Source organism: Chenopodium quinoa, unplaced genomic scaffold (genome assembly GCF_001683475.1).
Source record: "Chenopodium quinoa cultivar QQ74 unplaced genomic scaffold, ASM168347v1, whole genome shotgun sequence".
Taxonomy (NCBI): Eukaryota; Viridiplantae; Streptophyta; class Magnoliopsida; order Caryophyllales; family Amaranthaceae; genus Chenopodium; species Chenopodium quinoa.
In genome coordinates, this window is record NW_018744656.1 from 657585 (window position 1) to 684607 (window position 27023).

A 27023-nucleotide genomic window follows, 5' to 3' on the forward strand; every position below is an offset into this window, starting at 1 on the left:
AAACCGGTGCCAACTAATCTAATTAGCACCGGTTCAAACCGGTGCCAACCAAAAAAAAGAAACAAAAAACGAAGAAAGCAATAGAGTTGGCACCGGTACGTCTTAAACCGGTGCCCACTTTAGTAGTTAGCACCGGTGCCATTAAAAAAACCGGGCTTCTCAGCTCGTATTTCTTCTTCTTTTCTTTCCCCATGATTTTTCAACTTGTTTTTTCCCTCAGCTCGTTCTCACCTTCTATTCCACGCCACCACCTCCGAATTCCCACCTTCTCCATTGAAGCCGTTTTCGAGCTCTCTCACTCCATTGAAGCAGCTGCATGCACCTCCTTCTCTCTCCATATCTCTCCTCCATTGAACTCGTGCTCTCTATCCTCCATTAAGCGCATTCTGAGTTTTCTCACCTCCATTGAAGCAGCTTCGAGGTAAGAGTTGGGCCATTGTGGTCTTCTTAATCTACCGAATTTCTTCGCAACCTAGGGTTTGTCGTTGATTTGGTTTTCAATTTTGTAATTTTAGGGTTCTGGTTTTATTTCTATTTTTTGTCAAACAAAATAAGTAGGAGAAGGAGAGAGTAGGTCCTACCCGCCGCCACTCACCCTTCGCCGGCCACCCTCCGTTCCCCTCAGCCGTCCTTCGTGCGTCGGCTACCGACCACCAGGTAATGGTTTTTCCTTTTTTTTTTTTCGTTTTTAAAAAAATATTGCTAACCCTAACCCTTAATTGTTATTCGGTTGTTATTTTGATTCCCTGTATTAGTTGTTGCTGGAGTTTGTTAGGCTTAATTGCCGTATTAAATAGTGATAATGGGATAGGGGGAATGAATGCAGTTTATGTTCTGCTATTGATGATTGATCTGGTTGAATTTGATTTCGGCTTTGATTACTTATTTACTCCGTATGATATGTTATGCTATTGTTGATCTGGTTGAATTCGATTTACGCTTTGATTACTTTTTTTATAGATTTAGGATCCAGATTAATTGATTTGAGAATTATTGAATTATGTCAAGGTCATAGGTCTGAATGTCAAATTGTGGTTGAAATTGTCGTTTGCCTAATGTTATACTTCGTATCTCCGTATGATATGTTATGCTAATGTTACGGCATTTCCTTTTTGTTCTAGCTTCACTTCTTCCTGGCTTTCCGAATTCGTTTAGTTGTTGTACTCATTTCCTGGATGTTCCGATTGTTCCCTGATAGTTATGAACATCATGCATATCCTCTGTCTAGTTAGAGCCTCTGTTTTAAAATTATTGTATAGTGCATGGCATTTTGTGTGTGTCAATTTCACTTATTTATCTATTTATTTAAACTAACATAGTGGCTGGTAAGGGACCATCTAAGCAAACCATTGCTTAGCTTGTTTGATAAGATAAATGTACTAATCTCAAGTATCTGCTGCTTTCCATTCAAAGTCTTGCTGTTTGTGGGTTATTCAAATTCGTGAAATTTAAAAATATTATCGTCCCATTTTACTTGCATCATCAGACTGGTATTGGTGGGAGCTGCAATGGAGAAAAAGTAATTTGGTCGAATAACCTGCAAGTAAATGATCCTCATTTTTAGCAATTTCTTCAGCGTTTCTAGTTGGAAAGTTATCAATATATACTTACTACCAAGTTTTAACGGAGTTCAATATGTGTAAATCTCCATTTGCACTTCCTTTGATCAATTTTAAAATTGAACATAAGCTCCACTTGCAAACAAAGTTGATGTGTCATTTAGAGAGTTATAATGCCACTTCGTCGTTCCTTTTTATTCTTTACATTTTTTTACTTATATGGTTGAAGTTGTTCCTGGCCTAATTGAAAGTCGTAGTTGGTTTTCCACTCTATAGATAAAGAGGGGGAGAAAAAGGAAAGGGCAATTGATACAAGTAACTTAGGCTCTCTAGTGATAAGGGTTAAACTCTTTAAAGTCAGTGTCAAAAGATTAATGGGTTTTGTTAGTGTCAGCTACTCAGCTCTGTTATGCTTCTTACTTTCTTCTTAATGCTATTGCTTTCCTTGTGTCGTTGGCCCACGGGCAATTGTGCATGTTATTGTTTATGAAACCCCCCTTATTTGATTGCTATTACTGTAATCAGTTAAGCTTCAGAGTGACTTGGCTCAGTTGAGTACTACTAGTCTACTACTATGTTACAAATTCATCCTTTTGGTATACATATAGTGGGTTCATCCTCACCTTCCACATGTTTTAGCTCAACTTCTTTTCTTAGTCTTTTCTCCTTATGCCATCCGACCTCGAATCGCCTTTCTTGAAGGACCTGTTGGAAGCTGAAGTTATCCTGCACTTGGTATATATATATATATATATATATATATATATATATATATATATATATATATATATATATATATATATATATATATAGCATACTCATATCTCTTTCGGTTGCCTTTTGACTTGGAATCCTTGTTGGCAAGCTTGAAATGGCATTTGAGGCTTTAATTGCTTGTTTAATTTGATGTAAGTGGTTTCATGTGAACGTTGATATTATTAACTAATTCCATATTCAAAGGAAGTTTATGGGAAATGCCGTTGACATGTTGTCAATAATGCTCTAAACTATATCAGGAATGAAGTGATCCCTTACATTGCTAATGGTGTGAGAGGTGTCACCAGCAATCCCGCGGTATTCTATCGACTTTCTCTATCTATTTATCTATTTGTGTTGTTTCTTTCTTTTCGATTTTTTTTGCTTATCACTTGATAGTTGATACTCTTATTCTTTTTTTTTTTTTTTCCAGATTTTCCAGAAAGCCATTTCATTCTTCTTCAGATGCTTACAATCATCAATTCAGGTCTTCAAAACTTGTTTTTTCTGAACTAAATCCAGTTTTTGCTTAATATGTTGAAATATTTATGTCACAAATCAAGCATGTGGTATATTTTGCATATTATATGAGACTCTATTTCATATTTTAATATTGATATGAGTTGTTGTGATTATAATTTTTGAAGGGAGTGATAGAGCGCAATCAAAATCAACTATGGACTAACTTGGGCTAATATATCATTACTTATTTGATCAAAGTGAATTAAAGCGTAATTGGGAAGAACTTTTTAAAATGATCTTAGTAGAGAGAGATAAGTTTTCTGTAATAAACTTAAAAGAGAATTAAGAAAACTTTATGGAATGGAGGAGTAGTAAGTGTTTTTTTATTAGTGATATTGATTTGAATGATGAAATAGAACACATTGGGTGCAAAGATACAATGTCAATCAAGAGTAATTATGATTTTGAGTATAATATTAAAAAAGTAAAAGATAAGGAAGGGAAAGTGAGAGTGAAAGGGAGAATGGATAAGAGGATAGAAGAAGAATGTAAAGAGTGGGAAGAAAAGTGTGGCATACTGTAAATATTTTTCACTTTAGAGAAAATTAGTTTCCACCTTTGTGAAAATTGTTTTCCACCTTTAGAAAATGTTTTCTGTCAAAACAAATGGAGCCTAAATGCTCCTCAACATTTTCATTGCTTGTTCAGTAGTTCAAACATGTCATGAATCAATCAAGCCTACTTTCTATCGTTTAAGCTTCTCTTGAACATGAAATTGGTTGAAAAGTAGAGGTGAATGAAATATGCCTGTAATGCTGCACATTTGTCTCTCCGACTCATGAGATGCGTAGTTGTTGATCTTTACTCGTGTTTTTCGTTACTGTTCAATAGTTGATCTATGTCCTGAGTCAGGCCTTCATTTAGTCTAAGTCTGTCTTTTAAGCTTTCCTTCAAGGTATCTACCCTCTTCCCTGTCCCCTGCTCTCTCGTATTTTGGGGTGAACTTCATATTGTACCTGTTGGACTATTTTAATACCAGTTTCTGCACCAAATGTTATCACTCTTACCATGTTTATTAGGGTCTTGGAGTTGAGGGTAGGTTTTGAGTCCATTATGGATAATGAACCTGAACCATATTCCATTTCTTCCGTTTCCTATGTCTCTTTTCAATTTTTTTTTCCTTATGTATGCTCATTAATATAATGCAGAATTAAGCAATTGTTACAAAATGTAGAATTAAGCGTATGAGTTGTGATGGATATGTAATCTTGAGAATTGATACAAGAAAAGAAGGTTAAATTGTTGTCTGGTATTGGCATGACATCTTAATTTTGAATTTCTCTACAATTTAGAAGTTCCATAAACATTATTGCCTATCACTGTGAAGATTTCAGTCTATATCAGTCATGCATGATTGTGGGTTGTTTTCCTAGTTGGGTTGGGTGGTAGAACTATCTTCCTTTTTTTCTGTGTGTAAACAAGCTTATACTAGCTGGTTGTATTTGAACACAACCTGTGCTAGTACTGATGGGTGTTCAACTCCTAAGCAAAAGGTTGTGAACAGTTGTTGTGAAGTAGTACGGCTTTAGTATGAGTTCTAGCAGCCAACACCATTGATTGATAGCTTAAAAGTCATGCCTCCAATTTCTAAAAAATAATTATTTGATGAAGTTCTCTTCAATTGGTTGAAGTTTGCTTATGGGAAAAAACTTATTTACATAGCTTAGGGTTGAGAAAATTAAGACTTGTTCCATTAGACACTTGCCTTTTGTGTTGGTACATGCTTGTTATATGGTTCTCATTTTTTATTATTATTATTATTTTCTTGTTATATGGTTCCCTTAATTAATACTTGGTAATATTAATATGGTGATGTTTACCCAACTGTTTTTCCTCATACTTCAATAATAATACAGTAATAATTATTATTATGATGCCAACCGATTGTTTCTTTTCTCTCTTACTATTGTTAGTGTCACAACCAAATATTATGCCAAGTGATGTCAATTTTTTAGCTTCTTATCAATGACTTGCCTTGTAATCAGAGTGAGGATAATGACTCAAGGTGCTAAAAAGAAGAAACGGCAGCAAAAGAAAAAGAATTCAAAGGATGAAATTTCAGAGGATAAAATAATAGAGAAGATTTCAGCTTTGTTGGAGCAAGAAAGATTACAAGAGTGCTTGGATTTTATCATTTCTCTTGATGATGAGTGGTTGAAAAATTTAAAAGTCTATTCTGCGAAAGTGCATGTACTTGCAAGTTTGAGACGGTTTGAAGGTAAGTTTATTTTCCTCCAATGAAATGGTTTGATGTAGTATGGTCTATTGTTTGCTTTAATTCTTATTTTCTACTAGGAACGGTAAGATTTGGAAAGCTTTTGATTATTTTCTTTTTACAAGTGAGTGGCTTTAAGGCTTAGGGAAAGAAAGCTTGGAAGCGATAAATACAACATTTTCAGTTTCCTAAGGAAACAATAGAGAAATGCAAGCGAATATTAATCTGAAATTAACAACTTGAGAGATAAAGAAAGCTAACAAATATTGACTAAATTTGGAAAGCATATTTGTGTTATTTGTATTGTAAATTTGTATTATTTTGTACTTCATTTATCTTAATGTTTTCATTTAATTTTGTATGATCAGGGGTATTGGCTTTGCAAAAACAACTCGAAGAATTTGGACATAAAACGACTTTGGCACTTAGTGAATGGTTTACGTTTGCGTAAGTCTATTCTCTTCCTTTCTAAGGATTTTTGATAAATTATCAGGATGATGTAACTCTTACAAGATATTTATTTGAATTGATTCTATACGGACAATATAGTAGACAATAGTTAGTCATCTTTAATCATGTTGACATTAATTAAATTTTTTAAAATGCCTTGTAGTTATGCCAACAGAAAGCAAAATAATATTTTGGAAGCATATCTTCTTTATAAATATGTGCATGATCAGAAGGGTGCAGTGCATGTAGATGATGAAAGATTCAAAGTTTGTCTCAAATGGATAAAAAGACTACAACCGAAAAGTTAACCAGATTTGGATAGAATTGCAGTGGAAAGAGCTAGTAAATTTTTGGATGATGAGCGTGCTGCCTCCTCTTCCACCAAGGCTCCTGCCTCCTCTTCCACCAAGGCTCCTGCCTCCTCTTCCACCAAGGCTGCCACCTCTTCCACCCAAGGCTGCATCCACCCGACCAAGGCTGCATCCACTCCGACCAAGGCGGCATCCACTTCGACCTTGGTTGCGTCCGCTTCGACTTTGGCGATCCCTTCTTTGACCTTGGATCCCTCATCTTTGGGTGTGGATGCCTCTTCCCAAAAAATGATGAAGGTAATCTCTTCTCAACTTTTCGTTAATTTTATGATTTTTTTTTATTTGGAAAGAACAAAAAATATTATTAGGTCACTGATTAGCCATTACATTCAAGACCTAAGCGTAACAAACACTAAGAGTTAAAAGACTACATGTTTAAATACAGTTCTCAACCATTTAACTTCATTAGCTCATCACTACTAGTTCCTGGAAGAAATCTGTAAATTCTATAATGCATATTTTGTTTCGGAGGACTAGTTACATGTGTATGATCATCATGATGAAAAGTCTACATAGCTTTGTTTCTTTGCTGCCAAATATAGTATACTAAACCAGCCAGACATCTTTAATATATCAATTTGAAATAAGCTATCTGTTACAATCTTCAACATAAGCAAAGTTAGTAGAGATTTTAAGCCATTTTCTATAGAACAGTAAAACAATAATGATTGCAAGAGTAGTCAAAGAATATATGTTGTCTAGATTCAGTGTTATTGCACAAGGATCAAGAGTTGTCTAGAACAATATGTATCGTTTTATTTGTTATACATTTTTCTCTATTCTGTATTGATAAATATATATTTACAGTTTACAGAGGATGGTGTGATATACTTTGAAATGACCCAGCTTGATGAATTTTCATATCTTGGTGTAATGAAGATAGGCGGGAGTTCTTTTCCCAAGTCGTATATCAAAATTGGCGAGAATTCTACTTCAGATGTCTCAATTAGGCTTAAGAAAAACTCATGCCTATTGAAAATTGAATTTTTAATGTATTTCCACTCCCTTTCCAGTAGGGTAGCAATTGTTGAGCCGGTCCGTCCAGTAAAAGTGTTCTTTGAATTGAAGCTTGAAGATTTCAGATCGGAAGCAATGGCTCAAACTTGTAAAAAATTGGTGGGAATATATCAAAGACGACTTTCAATCAATATTTCGGTAAAAAATTTACTTTGTTAATTTAATATATTTTTATTTTATGAATGAAATTTAATAATATATTATTGTATTGTAGAGGCGTAATATGTGGCATGCTTGCCATATATTCAGATCAAGAAGTCCGTAGTGATCTGGAAAAATCACTTTTTATGTCACTGAGGAGGGAGAAGCCAAAATATTCCATATTTCTCAAGAAAAATTTACATTCAGTCAAGCGCAAAAAGAAGTGTATGACTTGTTGTCCATTATTGAAGGAGTCATTACTTTGATAAGACCAAGATCAATACCAGATTTGGAAACTTGGCGTAAAGAATTTGAGCTATCTACTGACCTGCCTTTAGAATTGCGTCATTTTTTAAAAAGCTTAAGAGTCAGGAAAATGTAAGTAAATTTCCTTTAAATCTGTTTTCATATCCTTTTTATTCATTATAAGTTCAGTTTATGCTAATATTATACTTTGTATATTTTGCTTATGTAACTATTAAAAAGCATGTTATTTGCAATTGTACATTACTTATAAAGTTTTTTTTTTATGATTAAAAATTTTATGTTTTATTTCTAACAGACATGATAACATTCATCCAATGTTGTTGATTGATCACCCGTTTATGTGGTCGATAAATCATCGGGTTTCTTTCATCCGGTGTCTTGAAGAAGCTATTAAAGAAAGGTTAATCGATGAGAACGATTTCAGTGAGCAATTAAAATCGAATTTTAAGGCTGCAAATTGGAGGATTGAAGTCTCAAATGACATGTTATTGACAGCAATCTACAACTACAAAGGATCTGACTTTTATGTTGAAACATCTCGTGTCATTAATTTTATTCATGCAGTGTTTTCCCTGCTAATGACTATCAATATGATACTGTACGCGGGAAATATGTAATGACTTTATTTCTATTTTATTTACGAAAATATTAATTAATTATTGCCATCTGCTAATTTTTTATCTTTATCTTTTATAGGGCGGTTTGACTCTTGAGGAAAGGGAAAGTCTAATTACAAAAGTGTTTCCTTCGATATATACAACACTTTATGACACCGTGTGTGATTATGCAAAAAATTCTAGTTGGTAAGAATTTAATATTTTGTTATTTCTAATGTACATCTTTTATGTTGTTTAAAATTTTTGTTTAACACTTTTTAATTTAACAGGGCATATACGAAGTCATTTTCAGATGCTCTTAAAGATTTTCAAGTTGTGGATCTCAATATTGATTTCCTGTCCTAGTAAGCATTTGATAACGATTTGGGGCTATTTTGGTGTGGTGTTTTCAGGTTTATTTTAGACAATTTTGTGACTGTCATATGGGCTAGTTAGTGGTTTTTTTAGGTTACATTGTGTGTGAATAGTGTTTGAGGTGTGTGGGCAAAGGTGTCGTATTATTGCTTGTGTGTCTTGGACGATGTGAGTATGTGATGGGTGTTGCACAGGTGATGGTTGTCGAGTGGTATTGTGTATGTGATGGGTGTTGAGTGGTATTGTGTGGGTGATGGGTGTTAAGTGTGTTTTGGTATTGGGTATTAAGCATGTCATCTATGAGTTAATTTGTATGTTTGGAATTTTTGATACTCCTTGTTACATGAGTTGTAATGGACTAGAAGTGCGTAATTTGGCATTATTTCTTTGGTTTATTGGTGATGATGAGTAACTGAACTTTTGGATTAGGCGTACTTCTGCGGAATATGCAACAAACTACTGTGAAAAGGCATTGTAAATAACTGTTAATTGACACATAGATTAGACTAAATGTCTTTACACATACATTATGTTGTATGATTCATATAACAATTAATATTTTCTTTCTAATTCCTTTTGGAAGTCTCGTATAATAATTACATTCATTGTCATTGCTGAAACTAAAAGGTTGGACAACTATCGGTACATCACTTGTTACTTATTCCTTTTCTTGTTTCCTGTTTCAGTTGATATTTTTTCTCTTTGTAGTTGCGTCATTTCTTGAAAAATCTCATAATCTTATTCTGAATTTTCACTCCATGTTCTCATCTCTATGAAACGTCCATCAAATTATTTTGTTATGTACAGGTTTAAAATAAAATTATGCATACGGAGTACTGGATTTATGTCTATGAGTCTGCATTCAACTCTCTGCGTGTAGATTAGTTTTTGCAGAAAAGTTCCCAATTGATGTGTTATGTCTTATTGTATTGTATTTTACTATTGTTTATGAGTACTAAGATTCATGTCTCTGAGTTTGTGTTCCAACTCTCTGGGTGTAGATTAGTCTTTGCAGAAAAGTTAATGCAGGTTGATGTTATTGATGTGTTCTGTCTAATTGTAGTTGGAGTATTATGGCTATTGCTTCACTGCTGTTCTGTTGGCAAAAAAATCTGTCAAAGTTGTAGAATGTAGTGGCATTGGGGGTCAATGTGAGGCAGAGAAATGTATGAACCTATGTGTGTATCCTCAGCTTCAGCTAAGCCTTCTAGATAATATAACACAACTCCCTCATCGAATCTTGTTAGCAGCTATTCATATTTTGTAAACATGATTAACTTGATAGATTTTACGATATGCTAAGGAAATATAATTACTCTCTGTATCAAGGATAGATTTTAGCAATCAAACATACAAGTAGTTAATATCACATAAATACAATGAATTACCAATTTAATATCAGATGTCGTTCTTGCTTGTTGTCTTACAATTTAAAGATATATTTTTGTTATACATAAGTTTGTTATAGATATATTTCTGTTATCATCCGATAATTTTCTTATCATGTATACAATTACGCAGTTTGCAGGTAGGTGAAGGGGGTCGATAAATGAATTGATCCACTAGATGCATACCCTCTGATGTCTGCAGCACTAGTAGCAAGCCTGATTTATTTTTTGGTTCAGACAGATCATTATGTTGCTTGAGATTTAAGTATAGAGCTGACTTTTTCTTATGTGAGCTAAGCTACTTCTGTAGAAGTTAAACATGGAACTACTGTTGTTTACGCATGGGGTTGTTATTCTCAAAAGAAATATGTCTGTAAAATTGTACCTGAATTTTCTGTTCCCGGATCAATGTGCAGCAAGTTGAGACCTTAAAATTTATGCTTCTAAACATATCTGTTAATTTTATGCTAAAGCTTGACTCATTGAGCTTCCTACTTATGCACTCAATTTGACAATAAAAATGCTAGCAACAATCTACTTTTTCTACTTCTAGTAATATGAAATTAAAAGAGGTTCCCTGTATGTTCATTTTATGCTTCAATGATGCACATATACCTTTGACTTTTGTAAAATAACGTCAACAATGTACATATACCATCCTAAACAATCTTGATAAGAAGCAGAGAAGAAAAGCATTCTCGGCCTATTAATGGCCTGCTTTACTTTTGCACTGACCCTGTCCTAATTATTAATACCTACACCCTAGTTTAGGGCCGTACTAATACCTACACCCTACGAAGATGTCATTGTGATGCACTTGCTTGTGCATCATTGTGAGGCCTTTAGACTTCCTCGTTGGTATGGTAGCCCAGTAAAACCAAGTTTTCAGACTTCAGACGAAAAAGAAGAAATTTTCGAGGACTTTATGCGTAATGCTGGCTGCGTTTGGCAGATATTTTGGACACAAATTCCTGTCTTTCTCTCACATGGACTTCCTAATGTTTCTTTTCTTATAAATTAAGGAATTAAAAAGCGTTGAACAGTGAACTACTGTTGTTTCGTAAGGCAATTTCCAATATGATTCACAGGGTCACTCATGCATAATTCACTGTTCAACGCTTTTTAATTCCTTTGGTTTTCCTGATTGGCTACTCGAACTAACTTTCATTACGCACACATCCATCACTGAAATGAATACTTGGTGATCAGAAGGAAATTTAACAAATGGAAATTAAAAGCCAATGTCCAAGATTATTGATGACCATTGATATCATAAACATGATGAATTATATCTCAACACCACGGGCACCTAGGTAGCTAGCAAGTGAATGCTGAGGCTGAGATAGACTGAGACATAAAATAGTTCTGCCCTTCCAAAATTTAAAACAAAGGATTCTTAAGATAATGAACATTTAAAGAGGAAGCATGGCCATATATTGCTCACCAGATACACATCTAGAGGTGGCAAGTGGGTTGTTCAGAAGTGGTACAATTCAGGCCATGTCAAGTCATGTTTGGGTATGTTCAACTGAATCAGGTGAGTTTGGGCCAAATCATATTTAATTCTATATGCCAACTATCTTACTATGTTAAATAAAACGTATTAGACATATTAAGTGTCGGAAGTCACCCCCCTACGGCCCTACACCCATATCCCCGTTAAAGCATAGGATTTTTATGGTAATGAACATTTAAAACAAGAAGCATGACCACAAATTGCTTTAGAGGTGGCAATGAGGTTTTTTGGGTTGGTACAAAATTCAGGTCATGATAGGGTATGCTTCAGGTCGGTTCAGGCCAATTCATATTTGATTTTATTGCTAGTAAACTTATATGAAAGTAATCGTAATAGACATACTAAATCTCGGCATCCTCCACCCCCCCCCCCCCCGGGGGGAAAAATAAACAAGAAAATTGTTGAGGAATCCATGCCAAATTTCAGACACCATCTCCAAATACAGAGGTCTAGGACAAACACAACAACATCAATGGTGTCTAAATCGTAGCAGACATGGTGATAAAAAGGATACCTGAGCTCGGAGAAGTAGCTTCACAAGACAGAGTCTCAGATGTTCCATAACTTGTTTGACTGAGAGAGATGATTACTGGGATAAAGGTATTCCAACATCTTCAAAGATTGAGATGCTAGGTCCTCTGCTAGTTTATATTTGATCCAAGCTATGACTTTTAGATTCATTTGAGTCGTCAAAAACAGAAGGCTGCAAATCGAAGTATGGAGAATCTAGACTTATTTCTGGTTACCGGCTCAGGAAATTAAGATGCGTATCACACTGTGTCAATTTCTCAAAATGCTTGTTTAATAATAGACCATAAGGCACCAGAAGGAAATGCTTCCTGTAAAATTGCAGTAGTATAAAAAATATAGATTTTAATATTCCCTAGCCGAAAAAAGTAAAATTAATAAGCCTTAAAATTACACAATTTTAAGAAAAGGCAGTGCTTGTAGAAAAACTTTATTTAATGCCAAAATAAATTCAGGAAAATTCATATTATATTATTTTAATAATATACATCCTCCGTTTAGTAATAATGGCAACACTTCCTATCTAGCAAGGAGTTAAGCCTACTACAATTTTATTATATCACTCCCATTAACCCCACAGCCCACTTGTACAAATATGTTATTATTTCTCTCTCCTATTATTGTTAATTTGTTACTTACACAACAAGCAATGATCAGTGGATTTTTCAATATCTTTCTAATATAATGCAACATTGTGTCCAAAGTCTCCAAACCTCTTAACACTATTAGTATCTACTGTAATTTACTCGTTTTAGTTAGAATTAACAAACAAGTGAGCACAACAGAATATATAGTTCCTTTTTACCTTGTCCACATTCATGTGAGAACAGAGGGTTGCACCAGCAGTTGGTTCATAACCTGAAATCACATTTAGAACGCCTAGAGGGCGTCTGGCCTGCCATGATTAGTTGATCAATCAATAAGATGATAGTCATTAGCGCCAAATTGGTAAAGCTAAGTAGTTAATTATACTCTGTTGAGCCCGGGTCACCCACATCGTCGGGCCGCCCACACACTCTGCACCACATTAGTATGATATTGTCCGCTTTGGGTTTGGGCCTAGCCCGCACGGATTTGTTTTTGGGCATCTTCCTAAAAGGCCTCATACTAATGGAGTGTGCTTCCCCTTATAAGGAAGTCATCCCTTTCTCATTTCTTCCATGTGGGACTTGGATTGCCAATCCCAACAATCCTCCCCTCAAGCCAAGGACCACATAACTCATGACCTGCCCTTCAGCGAAACCATCTTGCACCGCCGTTATCACCCACAGGACCCGCTGCCTGACCATCTACATTGTTAGGAAGACTTTCGACGCAAGGCTACAAACACCGTAGCACGCACCGATCTCTCATCTTGTACCGCTGCTACCACCTGGGAACACGCCACATGACCACCACAATATCAAGTGGACTTTCGGACATAAATCGATTAATGATGAACCTTAGATTGTGAAATTGGTGTTCAATGAAAGGAAAAAAAAAAAAAAAAAAAAAAAAACCTTACCTAAGAAGATTGTGAAATAGGTATTCGATGAAATTAAAACCCATGAGCAAATGCTGAAAATTGGATCATCAGAACAATTAATTAAGTGAAATAATTGATACTAATAATCATGGAATAATCGGGATATGTAGTGCTATTCCTTACCTAAATTCTTTGAAAAACCCTCAAAAACACCCATTATAGAGAGAGAAAGCGAGATAAGAGAAAACAGCAGTAGCAGCAGCATTTCTCTCTGAAAAATGGAGGGATATCAGGGATGATGAACTCTTGTTCGATGATCTTCTTGATTGCTGTGATATGTATAGCTTTTCTTCGTCGAGTACTGCTGCAAATTTGTTAGGGGAGTTTTGGTGGGAGGAAGAGAGAGAAGGAGAGGGGGATGGAGCAGAGAAAATATGGGAACCGAAATTAGCAATTGAGATAGGCAGAGAAAGGGAAAAAAGAGAGACAAATTTACAGTAAACATCAGTACCTCATCCCACATCCGACCAGAAGATAAAAATCCCTATTCTTCAGTACCTTGTTCCTTATTTCCTATTAAAATAATTTTCACGTTATCAGAAGCATGTTTCTCAATTTTGTGTAGCTAGTTTCTAATATCTGAAAAAAGCAGAAGCAAGATTCAGTTTAACTCTAAATGGAAGAACTCTGAACAATTAACGTGTAACTCTTTAAGAGTGAATTAAAGAACGTAAGGAGCATATTAGACTCCCAAAAAGTGCAAGATTGAGCAAAAACGGTCAAGTACTTTGTCCAATTAATAAAAAGGCAAGAAATGATCAACTTTCGCTCAACACACCTTAAAAATCATTTATGATTCACAATAATTGCCAATCACCACGATAATAGATCAAAAAGGTTATAGAAGGCCAAATTCCTGGTTATAAATAAATGAGCATGCCTCAAAGTATACGTTGTAATCACACAAACATGCCAAAGATTATTCAACAATGAAAAGTCACATAGAAGTTATACCCAATACCTGAGAGAATCAACACAGACCAAATCAATAGGCTGGAAGTGTGACTGCACCATACTATTACCTGAAATATTTCTGCTAGACTCTCAAAGCTTATCATAAATGAAACCTGACTCCAAAGGTTCAAGCCACTTATATTCATGCAACAGCTGAAAAAAGGCAGCATGTCAGCTAACAAAAGGTTGGAGAATTAACATAATCCATTTGCAGTGACATTGATCACAAAAAAAAACACAATACTTCATTCAAATTCTTTATTAAAGTATTACTTCTTCCATTCACCTCAGACCAGTATACCTCTGAAGGGAAGCAACAAGAGAACAAAATGCAACAGATCTGAAGTATGGAAATAAGGCAGATAGGATGTGGTTATAAGATGATATATATATGACAAACATTCATCTTTTACCTTCTCTCCAGCGGCTAGGATAATCAATTGACCGTCCTCAGCAGTTTTTTTTACTACCGGAAACAAGACCTTCAAGAAACCACGCACCCACCCTTGGATATAATTCCCTGCATATCAAATTAAATTTTGAGTTTACAAAGAGGAAAGTCTATTAAAACAAAAAAATATTAAAAAATGAAGTATGAACCAAAGCTCAGATTGGTAATTAATCAACTGAGGCAGTGAGGCTACAGGGAAGATAAAAATTGAATCATAACTCAAATTACAAAAATTCAACAAAGCACCAATAAAGGGCTTAAGAAATCAACTTATTAGGTAGCTTAAGATATCAACAAATTCAATCTATAAAATAGGATCAACTCAAACTTCAATTTATTTCCAATGGTAAGCTATTGCACCAAATCATCAAAACCAAGAATCTCCAATCAACTTTCAAGTAAAATTAACCAAATTAATGCAAATAAAGGTGAAAATTGATCAGACCTCATAAGAACGGAACATTAGGTTAACATACAAATCTGATGGAATTCACTTTTCAACCACTATCGAGCCTCTTCAAATCCAACCCCCACAATATTCCAGCGGATTATAAAGCAAAATCCAAACCCACTCAACATTTTCCAACAACTATTTTCATCAACACCATCATATACCCAAGAATTGCAATATTAACAATGACCAAAATCGTATTAAAATTAAGAAATTTATAAAATGGGTATAGCTTATGCATAGTCTTTTTAAGCTAAAGACAAAGATATAAAAATAAAAAAAATAAAAAAAATCTATTACACATAACAGTAAAAAAATAATCTTCTAATTTGTCCATTTTAACAAATCATCTAACTTGGTATCTCTTGCATAGGGAAAAAGGCCTAAAGCTCATACATTATAAGTTTTCATGTCCAATTTCTACCTATCCCTTTCAAAAAAATCATCTGATAATAACACCAACAATCCCCCACGAAACCAAACTTAAAATCTTATTTATACTCTAATTATTCCAAATTTCCCAGAAATTCGAAAGGCATAACCTCTTAATCCAAAGACCAACAATTTTGCATTGTATCGAATGGATAAAAAAATGCACCAGGTTTGTTGTGTTGGATAAAAGCTCGACAACCTACAAAACAAGAAGAGAGAGAGAGAGAGAGAATAAAATCAAAGTGCAGATAAAAAACTTAGCAAATGAAAACGAAATCAAGGGGTGACCCAGACACTTCAATCACCCAACAAATATAAATGTTCCTGATTTGCTATCATAGAAATTAATAAACACTAAACAACTCTAAATAGCGTATTTAAAAAGAATAAGACATAACAATTAAGGTTCTTCAAACATGTAAATGATGTAATATCACTTCTAAATGTTCTAATACCCAGTAATAGCATAAACATAGGCGTCACATATAAACAATACAGCATTAGGCACAACATACAATAAAAGCACTACATCTGGCCATCCCTAAACCCCAGCTCCCAAAACGAGCCCAACATCATTTATATACATATCCGTCCTTCCCTCCCAATAAAATATAGGGAGCTCTTCATTTAACTAAGTCCAAACATAATCAGACATTTTCCAATGTTAAGTAAGATGAAATTTATAAGTATCCCATATTACTCTAAATTATACCCTTATAATTCCAAAGGGGCATTAAGAACATAACGCCCACAGGTCACAGGACGAGGCAGTTCTATGTTCATTTGCTCAATAGTCGGATCTTTAAATAAGCATCTGAGAAAAATATAGCATTGGTTGTACCATGGATACTTGGATGAGATAAAGACAGCCGTATAATGGAAAGTGATATAGCTCAATTCAAACTCAGAATCTCTTGATTGAAAAAATTCCAAACGGGTAATTCAGTATTGATTGGCTCTATCTCCCTTGCTTTCTTGAGATCTTCATAGGCCTTCTTTAAAGCCCCTAACTCCATTTGCGCCTGAACAAAGCTTTTACATTCCTCTCATCAACTACTAAACCAGAGATCATGAAATGATGGCACTGTCTAAAAAATCATTAAGCTTGATGGCACAAGCTGCAATGTTGAGTTGAATGGAAATTGTAAAATATACATATTTTTATTGTATTTATTTGTGTATATAGTAAAACGATCAAAATCTGATATACATAACGTGCCATGTGTAACACCCCAATAATTCTCTTTTTACAAAAACCTGTAAAATCCTGTATTAACTTGCATAACCTGTATAACCTGTAATCTGACATAACCTGGGAAAGAATTATTGGAGTGCTACCGCCACGTGTTCAAACGTTAAGGCTAGTTTCAAATATCAGCAGCGGAAAACTAATTTAGTTTTAAAAGAAAATGTAAGTTTCAAAACTAAAAGTCAAAACTCAATTTAGTCTTACAAGTTGGAACCGTAACGGCCCTTATTCAAAATCCAGTAAAATAGGAAGTAAACAGAATTTGAACCAAAATAAAATTCAATCTATGGTATGAAATAAGCTAAGTAATTAACCAACGCTCCACTCAAATCCCATCACCCCGACTCAGTTTATGCAAAAACCTGTGATTAATCTGCTCCCAATATTACAAGTGTAAGAATTGGATCATTACAGGGTCATTGAAAGGCGAAAGCCATGACCAAGAAAAGACACACAAAAGCACGCAATTAGCAACGCTGAGTACATACAAGCTACGAAATATAGCTAAGAGCCCTAACATGTTACTAAAAATCAATCTGCACACACAATATAATCAATCTGCACACACACACAATATAATCATTGACTCGAACACATGACTCAATTGTTAACATTACTAAGACTTCACTAATTAATAAATAATTCATTTTATTTATTGGTTGGATTAAGCAATAGACCAGGTTGTCCCCCTATGCTCCGTTTCGGAACATTAATAAAAGAAAACCCTATGCCTCCTTTCGGAAACATTAATAAACATCCAATGGCAGACGGGCGCGACTCCGTGACCATAGCTAGTATGAGATCTCATCTAACTCATTATAATTTTAAAAGAATTTAAAACAAGAGACTCGTAGATCAGACGGCCTCTGAAAAGTGCACGGCTAATACCCCGTGAACCCCAACCCATGTTTGTCATTACTCTAGATGTGCACAAATCCAGAGTTTTATTGCTCATCCTTCTTGCACTTTACGTGATTTACCATTTTAGATTAGGTGATGACTCGCATGCAATCAACACGACCAATCATACATCAATCGTACAAATCATTCAAGTTTCCAATTCAATTCTTAATTTATTAGTGACAAACAACATGTATTATTGCATCCTTTAACTACCTCAATGTATAAACACCTTAAGTGCATAAGGCACCTCAAATCCACAATCCTGTCTTATCAGACTTTAACTCTTTCTTTACTCATTCCAATTCAATACAATTGAATAAGTAGTTAAAACAATTCATTCCATATATATATACTTGTAGCTTTGCTTCTAAGCTCTCTTTGCAAAATATTGCATGAATAATGCTCAATAGGAAACATCAATGCAATTTCTCATACATGAATTAAAGCAATCATCACATTTATCAACAATCAACTTATTACCAAACAATTTCAACCAATCCACAAGTCTCCTAACATGATTCTAGGTCTTTTCCAAGTCCTTAAACATGCTTCTAAAGTCAAGGTTCTTCGTATACTTGTACGTACCTTGAGTACACAAATTGATTGGCCACTTTAAGGCTAGAAGTCACCCTCTACGAAGTCCTCTCCTAGACAGAACAACAATAGCTCAATTAATACCCAAGCAACATATATTACAGCAATACTAAACTATTTTAAAATCCTTTAAATCATTGAAATAATGTTCTTAAATTATTCCCAATAGCCAAAGTTAATAATTTAGTACTTGAACTATGAGTTTATATGCTTAAATCACAAAAATATGGCTTATAGCAAAATTTTCAACAACTTTAAAGTGATGTTATAAATCCGAAAATTCGTTTTAAGCATGTAAAACAATCTCGCAAACATTTTCACTTGAAACAATCATTATATAGTACATTAGTATGTTAGGGCTTGAAATTTCATCATAAAACCATGATTTAAAGCTATTTAAACTAAGATTAAATCTGAAAATTTAATTTAATAGTAAAGTGTATGAATACAACAATTAAACTTGAAATATATAATCATAATTTAATTAGTTTCATAAAAACTCAATTAAACCTTCGATAAAAATAAAAAAACTGCACGAAAACCATATTTAGAAGCTGAATTTGGCCACGAAAGGGTGGTGCTCACTACCATAGGTAATGAGTTTTGATTAGAACATCATTTACACACGAAAAACACTATTTTTTTTGCGAAAATCAGACGAGTTACAGTCAAAATGCGATTAAAACGTAATTAAGAAATTTTACGAACGGAAATTCAGAAATTAGCGAAAAATTAAGAACTTGCTGTTGAATTAAACATCATCATAGTCATAGCAAAATCACAACAAAATCATGCTCAAATTAAATAACTTTAGCAACACGTTATTAAACCCTAAAATCATGAAAATCAACATTTAAAACCCCAATTAACGCATAAATAAAATCTGAAATTTAATCCCATAATTTGAATAAAGTATAATCCATAAAGTTACAATCTTTTATAACTCATAACATAATCAAACCATGATAATTATAAATCATAAAGAAATTCGTATAAAAATAAAGCTTTAAAGTAATTTAAACAAGAAAAGAAAGGAAAATAGAAGAGAGGGGGAAGTAGAGGAAACCGGCGGCGGCAGTAGGGCTGAGGGCAGCGGCGAGGGTCGCCGGCGGCACTGCGGTGGTGGTGGGTTCCGGCTGAGGCAGCAGCAGCAGCAGCGCAACAAAGGAAGCAGCAGACTTTTTTTTTTTTTTTTTTTTTTTGTTTGTGAGTCGTGAAAGGAGGAGGAGGGAGCAAGGGAAAGGGAGTAATAAGGGGAAGCAGTAGAAGGCAATATACGAGGGTTTTGAGAAGGGGAAATAAGGAGCAAGTTTCCTTAATTGTAAATGTGAATGAGGAGAGACAAGGGGTAAGTTTACTTAATTGAAATGGAAGTATGGGTTTAAAAATTCTTGTTTTTATTTTGTGAAATCTTCCCAAAAATATTTTTGCATAAATATAAAATTATTGTATAAATATAAAATTATTAATATAGTCATATACATAAAAATATATATAATTATTTACTAAGAAAATATGGGGGATTACACCATGTCATTATTTTTCGGTGATAATTTGGCCGGAAAATTGAATTTGTATTTAATTTCACGTATTTAAAACCTAATGGGGTTTAAATGTCACATTGTAAAGTTAAGGGGGTTAATTACACTATGAATCTAAGTTAGGGGGTCATACTGCCACATTTGCAATTGTAGAAGGTACTTTTTTTTTGAAAGGTATGTTAGAGCAATTTTATTAATTTGGTAAATCCATCTCCGCTAAAGATACAATGCTTTGGGGAAAAGACTCAAAGCGTATGAGCTCTGAATGATCCCCTGTAAAGTCCCTAACAATAAGGTGAGCAACAGTGTTGCAACTACGCTTAGCGTGAGAGAAAATACAACTATTAAATCCAGCTCTACACATCCTAATATCATCAAAAACATTAAAGATTGGGGCATAGCCCTTCGAATTAGACGAGATGCAAGAAATCACATTGAGGGAATCCGACTCGATCCATATATTTTCGAAGCCGAATCTTCTGGCAATGATCATCCCATATCTAACAACAACGGCTTCAGAAATCTCTGGGGACTGCTGGAAAATGGATTGAGTAGCAGTCAACACAATAGTTCCTTCCTCATTCCTGCCCACAACACCCACAGCTGCTTTCCCAGCACTACCTACATGCGCATCAACATTCAGTTTAAGTACACCTCTTGGGGGAGGAAGCCACTCACTGTTGCTTTAATTCCCACCCTTTTGTGAGGATTAAAGACGCACTTTGCATAAGTACCGTAATCAGCCACCCATTTGCAGAGATTCCCAGCCAACACTGTCGGGCTGCTGCGAACTCCTTCAAATAGAAGCAGGTTTCTGCAGCGCCAAGCAGCCCATATAAGAGCTGCTATTTGGTAAATACCATCACCCTGCACCTTCTGGTCAAGCCAAACCCATCTACATGCAAAAGATTCTGCAGGCGCCTCGTCTACTACCCCCCTGTATTGACTATGTAGCCATATTTCTTTAGCCATGGTACATTCAAACAAAGCATGTATGATAGTTTCATCCTCATTCTCGCAGATTAGGCACTTACTGTCACCAACAATGTGACGTTGCATTAGCCGGCTCTTTACCGCTAGATTACCTTTCGCCGCATTCCACAGGAAGTGTTTAAGTTTCGGTGGACCTTTGTAGTTCCAGATTAAACACCATAGTTTGTGTAGGCTGTTTGTATCAATAGCCTCTATCGCTCCTTTCCTGGCCAGATAATAGCATGATTTGACAGAGAATACACCATTCTTTGATTGCATCCAGAAAGTTGTATCTCTTGTCGCATGAATTGGGAGAGGAAGAGAAAGAACCTGGCTACATAACTCCTCACCAAGCACCTGCCGAACCTTCATTTCATCCCACATACGCCCATCCTCTGTCAACAATTCACGAACCTTCATCTCTTCATCAAACTCCGGAGGTCTTTGGAGGTGAATAGGCTGCCTATTATTGACTAGCCAAATGTCAGTCCAGATATTAATGTCACGACCGTTGCCAATTTTCCACGCCAGACCGTCTCTGAACAACCCCTTAGCTCCCCAAATGCTTCGCCAAATGTAGCTGGGGTCGTGCCTTCTGTTGGCCTTCAAATACACTCGAGTTTTTGAAATAGCGAGCCTGTAGTACCTTGTACAACAGAGTATTCGGATTTGATTGCAGCCTCCATATCTGTTTAGCAAGAAGCGAGAGGTTGAAACATTTCAAATCTCTAAAGCCTAGGCCCCCAAGAGCCTTTGGACGACACATAGCATCCCACGACTGCCAGTGGAGCTTCCTTTTATCAACCGTCGTACCCCACCAGAATCTATATAGGATGGTCTGTATTTCATCGATTAAACCATCCGGGATATGAAACATACTCATCATGTACGTGGGTATCGCTTGGGCCACGGCTTTAATTAGAATTTCTTTCCCCGGCCTCGAAAGAAACAACTCTTTCCACCCATTTAATTTTTTCCATATCCTCTCTTTCAACCCGGCAAATATGGCTTTTTTGGATTTGCCAATAACGGTAGGCAATCCAAGGTACCTCTCATGCTTATCAACCTCCCTGCCCCCAATGTGCTAACAATAGTAGCCCGTCTCTCCGGGGGAACACCTCTAATGAACGCAATCTCCGTTTTATCTAAATTAACTTTCTGACCGGATGCTCTTTCATACACACTGATTATTTCAGCTATCTTAGAGCATTCATTAGGAGTTGCCTTTGCAAACAAAATGTTGTCGTCTGCAAAAAATAAATGTGAAATCCTCGGAGCCGATTTACAGATTTTAGCCCCCTGTATGAGTTTGTCATTTGCAGCTTTTGATAGTAAACCAGAAAAAGTATCAGCACATAGGAGGAATAAATATGGGGAAATAGGATCACCCTGACGCAGGCCTCTAGAGGGGATTATCGAGCCACATATCTCATTATTCACCTTAAAAGAGAAAGATACACTGGATAAGCACTGTAAAATGCGTTTGATCCACTATTCAGAAAATCCCAGCTTACACATCACCATTTCCAAGAAACCCCATTCTACCCTGTCATATGCCTTACTCATATCCAACTTCAGAGCTATCAACCCAGACCTCCCATCACCACCTCTCTTCATAGCATGGAATATCTCAAAAGCAACCATTGCATTATCAGTAATTAATCGGCCCGGAATGAATGCACTCTGATTAACAGAAATAATATCATCTAGAAAGGGCTTTAATCTGTTAGCCAGAGTTTTAGAGATTATTTTATACAGAACATTGCAACAACTGATCGGCCTAAAATCCTTCATGTACTTAGGATCATTACATTTAGGAATTAGAACGACACAAGTCCTGTTAATCTCCTTTAAATCCCAAATGCCATTCCACCAGTTTTGCACATATGTAATAATATCAGGACCAATTATATGCCAGAATTTTTGAAAGAAAAGAGCATGCATACCATCTGTACCAGGAGCTTTATTATGGTGCATTTGAAACAGGGCATTTGATATCTCCTCAGCCATAGGAATAGCATCTAAGGACTAGTTAATCTCGCTAGTTATTTTCATCTCCAAGCCATCAAGTGCAGCATCCATATCCGCAGGGTTCTCCGTAGTGAAAAGACCATTAAAGTACTCTGCGATGATTTCCTTAATTGTCGTCTCCTCAACATTCCATACTCCATTATTGTCAAACAAACCATCAATTCAATTTTTCCTTCTTCGCTGGTTTGCCTTATTATGGAAATATGCAGTATTCTTGTCTCCGTCTTTCAGCTCATTTGCTCTTGCCCTTGCGAACCAATAGGACTCCTCCAATCTCCTGAGCTCATGGACTTCCCCTGCTAACTCATCACACCTCTTCAGCATTCTCACATCCACCCGACCCCCTTGTGCAGCCAGTAAATCTTTCTCCTTATGTCTTATTTTCTTTTTTATAGCAATTGTAGAAGGTACTAAATGTTCAGTTTTTTTTTTAATTATTTTTTATTAAATGTTCAAATTATAGTGGTGCATTTAAAAATAGGTGCACCATGTTACACGTAATAACTATTGATCCCCGCTTCCCCACCCACTAAACAGAGACCCATCCCTACCCGTCAGAGCGGGTCTTCTTCTTAACCCGCTGACAAGCGCTAAATCGGTCGCACAATCTAGGCTAAGTCAAACACATTTATAAGCAAACATCTCACAAACCAAGCATAATGATAAGCAAGAGTTCGGTCCACAAGGAACGGGATATATATAATCGCTAAAGATCTTAATACGCAAGCTAGTTCGAAGACTTTTGTTGATTGGGGGTTCGCCAAGTAGACAAACAAACTATTTTTCTAAATCAAGTAATTAAAAGCACTACACTACACGAAAAGAGCAAATTGGCAACAGTTCAAACCCCCCCAAAGGCAACGGTTTTGAACCGTTGCGTATTTGAGGGTTGCCAAATCCCAAATTAATTGGCAATGGTTCAAAACCGTTGCCAACTCAAGCAATTGGCAACGGTTAACCGTTGCCATTAACCTGTATTTTTTTTTCTGCAATATTATTAATATTATTATATTAATATTAATAATAATAATTAATATTATTATAATATTAATATTAATAATAATAATTATTATTATTATAATATTAATAATAATTATTATTATTAATATTATAATAGTAATAATAATAATTATTATGATAATAGTAACAATAATTAGTATTATATTGAAAACAAAACATAAATAATAATAACAATCGCAAGAGATGATATTAATTAGAAAAATGTTTCATGTTACCTACAAACAATTTTAATTAGTTATAATAATGTATAGTACATAATTAGTAAGCTAAGGCTAGGATTGATGAAGTAGCTAGCTAGTAAACGATATTTACAAATTAAATGTGATGTAGGTCGCCAACATCTCTCGAGTTACATGGAGTTCCTCGCTCGTGTATGGCTGTCCCATTTGCCCCTTGCAAAACTTAGAATACACAAAACGTGAGTTAGTAGAAGTGAATTAATAATAATTGGGGTTAGTTAGTAGGAATGACCCGAACAAAACTTGGAATAATACACAAAATGTAAGTGAACTCATACTTAGCTTACTCATAATAATAACATGACATTATTAATTAGTTATATGTGACTAAGGAATGAAATTACAAGAAAATAGCAATATGAGGGTTTAGGTCGCATTTTCGATCAATATAGCCCAAGTAAGGCCATTTTGGCTTCTAAGATGCCTATTTTCTATAATTCTTGTCTATCAAACTCATAACTAATTAAAACATGTCATTAACACTTAGTTATAGGTGACTAATTCTTGAGATTACAAGAAAAGAGCAAGTAAGAGGTTTTAGGACGCAATTTCAACCAAAATGGCTCAAGTAAGGCCATTTTGGCTACTAGGATGCCTTTTTTCTATATTTCTTGTCTATTGAACTCATAACTAGTTAAAACATGTCATAATCACTTAGTTATAGGTTCCTAATGCTTGAGATTACAAGAAAATAGCAAGTAAGTGGTTTTGGGACGCAATTTCAACCAAAATGGCTCAAGTAAGGCCATTTTGGCTACTAGGATGCCTTTTTTCTATATTTCTTGTCTATTGAACTCATAACTAGTTAAAATATGTCATAATCACTTAGTTATAGGTGCCTAATGCTTGAGATTACAAGAAAAGAGCAAGTAAGAGGTTTTGGGACGCAATTTCAACCAAAATGGCTCAAGTAAGGCCATTTTGGCTACTAGGATGCCTTTTTTCTATATTTCTTGTCTATTGAACTCATAACTAGTTAAAACATGTCATAATAACTTAGTTATAGGTGCCTAATGCTTGAGATTACAAGAAAATAGCACGTAAGTGGTTTTGGGACGCAATTTCAACCAAAATGGCTCAAGTAAGGCCACTTTGGCTACTAGGATGCCTTTTTTCTATATTTCTTGTCTATTGAACTCATAACTAGTTAAAACATGTCATAATCACTTATTTATAGGTTCCTAATGCTTGGGATTACAAGAAAATAGCAAGTAAGTGGTTTTGGGACGCAATTTCAACCAATATGGCTCAAGTAAGGCCATTTTGGCTACTAGGATGCCTTTTTTCTATATTTCTTGTCTATTGAACTCATAACTAGTTAAAACATGTCATAATCACTTAGTTATAGGTGCCTAACTTGAAATTACAAGAAAAGAGCAAGTAAGAGGTTTTGGGACGCAATTTCAACTAAAACAAGTAAGGCCATTTTGGCTACTAGGATGCCTTTTTTCTATATTTCTTGTCTATTGAACTCATAACTAGTTAAAACATGTCATAATCACTTAGTTATGGGTGCCTAGTGCTTGACATTACAAGAAAAGAGCAAGTAAGAGGTTTTGGGACGCAATTTCAACCAAAATGGCATACCTCTTCAAGCTGACGTGTGTCTATACAATGACTCATCACTATGTCATACATGAATCTCATCACGTATAGGCCACAGTCAACTCCGTTTTCCTGTTGTGCGCACTAGCACGAGGAACAAAGCACATGAATCAAAATGCATAGCAAATAAGCAACATCTTAAGCATTGTAAAGTAAAAAAATCACAACATCATGGGTGAATTACCTTGGGTGCTTTCCATGTAGGACCTCGAGGAGATCGAGGATTTATCTTCTTCATGGTACTACAAAAAATCAAAGTAATAAGTTCAAATTTGACTAGTATAATCAATACATATGAGTTAAGATATGAAAATGAATAACAAGAAGTGAAACAAACTAGATACTTACTTTTGCAGTATGGACCTCACGAGGCGCTTTCTTACTTGAGGTAACCGAGCAGAATCAAAGTAGAAGATTGTGTTACTGGAAACACAAATCACAAGTAGGGTCCAATGATAACTACACACGAGACAAACAAATCAATAGTTAGCCTATTACAACAAATAAACTAGGAAAACAAATGAACTTGACTAGCATAATCAGACGTACTCCTCATAATATGGGACGAATATAAACTTGTCTCCCGCACTCACTGATTGCCTGATACCCCGTTCAGCATAGTACAACACCTCAGCGGAGTTGCCTAAGATTCTAGCAGTGGACATTTGCTTAGGGCACAACCACCCAACTTGACAAGGAGATTCAAGCTCCCATATTTTCTCTAGGAGTGCTCTGCATGCATGATAACAAAATGTTAATCGAAAACCAAACGACAAACACCACTAAACTGAATAACATAAATTGAGTACCAGTTGAATTACCTCATGGATATTTGAATGAGGGAAATGTTAAGCATTGCACCACTTAGAAATTCCTTCACATCTTCTTTGAATAGTCATGTCGTTGCATCATCATCGTAGTGGAACATTTCCTTAGGAAGTTAAATTTGGATGGGGCTGTCATTAGGCAACACGCAAACACGGTTGTGCAAATAAGCTAACTCTTGAGGTAACGATTTTGAAGCACTGTGTCTTCAACTAATGGAGTAGCTTGCGTAGCTGAACCTCGTGAAGGGCTCTTCATCGACGCTTTTCCACTCACCGAGCCATGTTCACTCCTCTTCTTTGGCCCCTCCACCCTCTTCTTTGGAGTTTGGCTTTTCCTCGATGGCTAATAAGACAAATCACACAAATGGTTAGAAAAGATTTCCATCCAACTCTTGGGAAGAAAAGATTAAAGCGTGAAATCTAAATCTTAATTACCTGGTTCATCAACCGTATCCAAGCAGATGGCCATTGCACAAAACTACCTTTTGCTGCCCAGAGTGTAGTGAACTCATCCTCCTCCACGGGCAC

At 35.4% G+C, this 27023-nt stretch overlaps 1 protein-coding gene and 2 long non-coding RNA genes across 12 annotated transcripts; 1 reads left to right on the top strand and 2 right to left on the bottom strand.

Moving 5' to 3' along the window:
• On the top strand, positions 1 to 10093 carry LOC110701763. Of its 4 annotated transcripts, none has more exons than XR_002507392.1 (12): positions 1 to 421; positions 516 to 657; positions 2520 to 2633; positions 2749 to 2802; positions 4823 to 5055; positions 5421 to 5499; positions 5666 to 6110; positions 6681 to 7028; positions 7105 to 7409; positions 7594 to 7911; positions 7995 to 8101; positions 8185 to 8633. It is a non-coding gene; the product is annotated as an uncharacterized LOC110701763 (long non-coding RNA). The 4 variants fall into 4 exon arrangements; XR_002507394.1 differs by having other exon boundaries at positions 559 to 657; XR_002507393.1 differs by lacking the exon at positions 1 to 421 and adding an exon at positions 9791 to 10093 and having other exon boundaries at positions 433 to 657; positions 8185 to 8259.
• Positions 10094 to 11464: 1371 nt separating this feature from the next.
• Positions 11465 to 20038, bottom strand: LOC110701762. Of its 7 annotated transcripts, none has more exons than XR_002507386.1 (11): positions 19327 to 20038; positions 18252 to 18313; positions 15625 to 15713; positions 14594 to 14700; positions 14249 to 14333; positions 13678 to 13739; positions 13350 to 13530; positions 13206 to 13258; positions 12697 to 13073; positions 12507 to 12596; positions 11465 to 12012 (listed from the first exon to the last, which is right to left on the bottom strand). It is a non-coding gene; the product is annotated as an uncharacterized LOC110701762 (long non-coding RNA). The 7 variants fall into 7 exon arrangements; XR_002507388.1 differs by adding an exon at positions 16356 to 17136 and having other exon boundaries at positions 12507 to 13073; positions 15681 to 15713; XR_002507385.1 differs by adding an exon at positions 16356 to 17136 and having other exon boundaries at positions 12507 to 13073.
• An 8-nt stretch (positions 20039 to 20046) lies between these two features.
• On the bottom strand, positions 20047 to 22783 carry LOC110701708. Its single transcript, XM_021879332.1, has 5 exons — positions 22295 to 22783; positions 21840 to 22213; positions 20536 to 21461; positions 20235 to 20422; positions 20047 to 20085 (listed from the first exon to the last, which is right to left on the bottom strand). The coding sequence occupies exons 1-5, from the start codon at positions 22781 to 22783 to the stop codon at positions 20047 to 20049; spliced, it is 2016 nt and encodes a 671-aa protein (XP_021735024.1).
• Positions 22784 to 27023: the final 4240 nt, after the last annotated feature.

Excerpts from the sequence above, each read along its gene's own strand:
- LOC110701708 (XM_021879332.1), bottom strand. The coding sequence starts at position 22,783 with ATGGCTGAGGAGATATCAAATGCCCTGTTTCAAATGCACCATAATAAA. Across the intron at positions 22,214-22,294 it reads AATGGGGTTTCTTGGAAATG|GTGAATAATGAGATATGTGG; the intron begins GTGATGTGTAAG and ends TTCTCTTTTAAG. Across the intron at positions 20,423-20,535 it reads CAAATGGGTGGCTGATTACG|GTAGTGCTGGGAAAGCAGCT; the intron begins GTACTTATGCAA and ends ATGCGCATGTAG.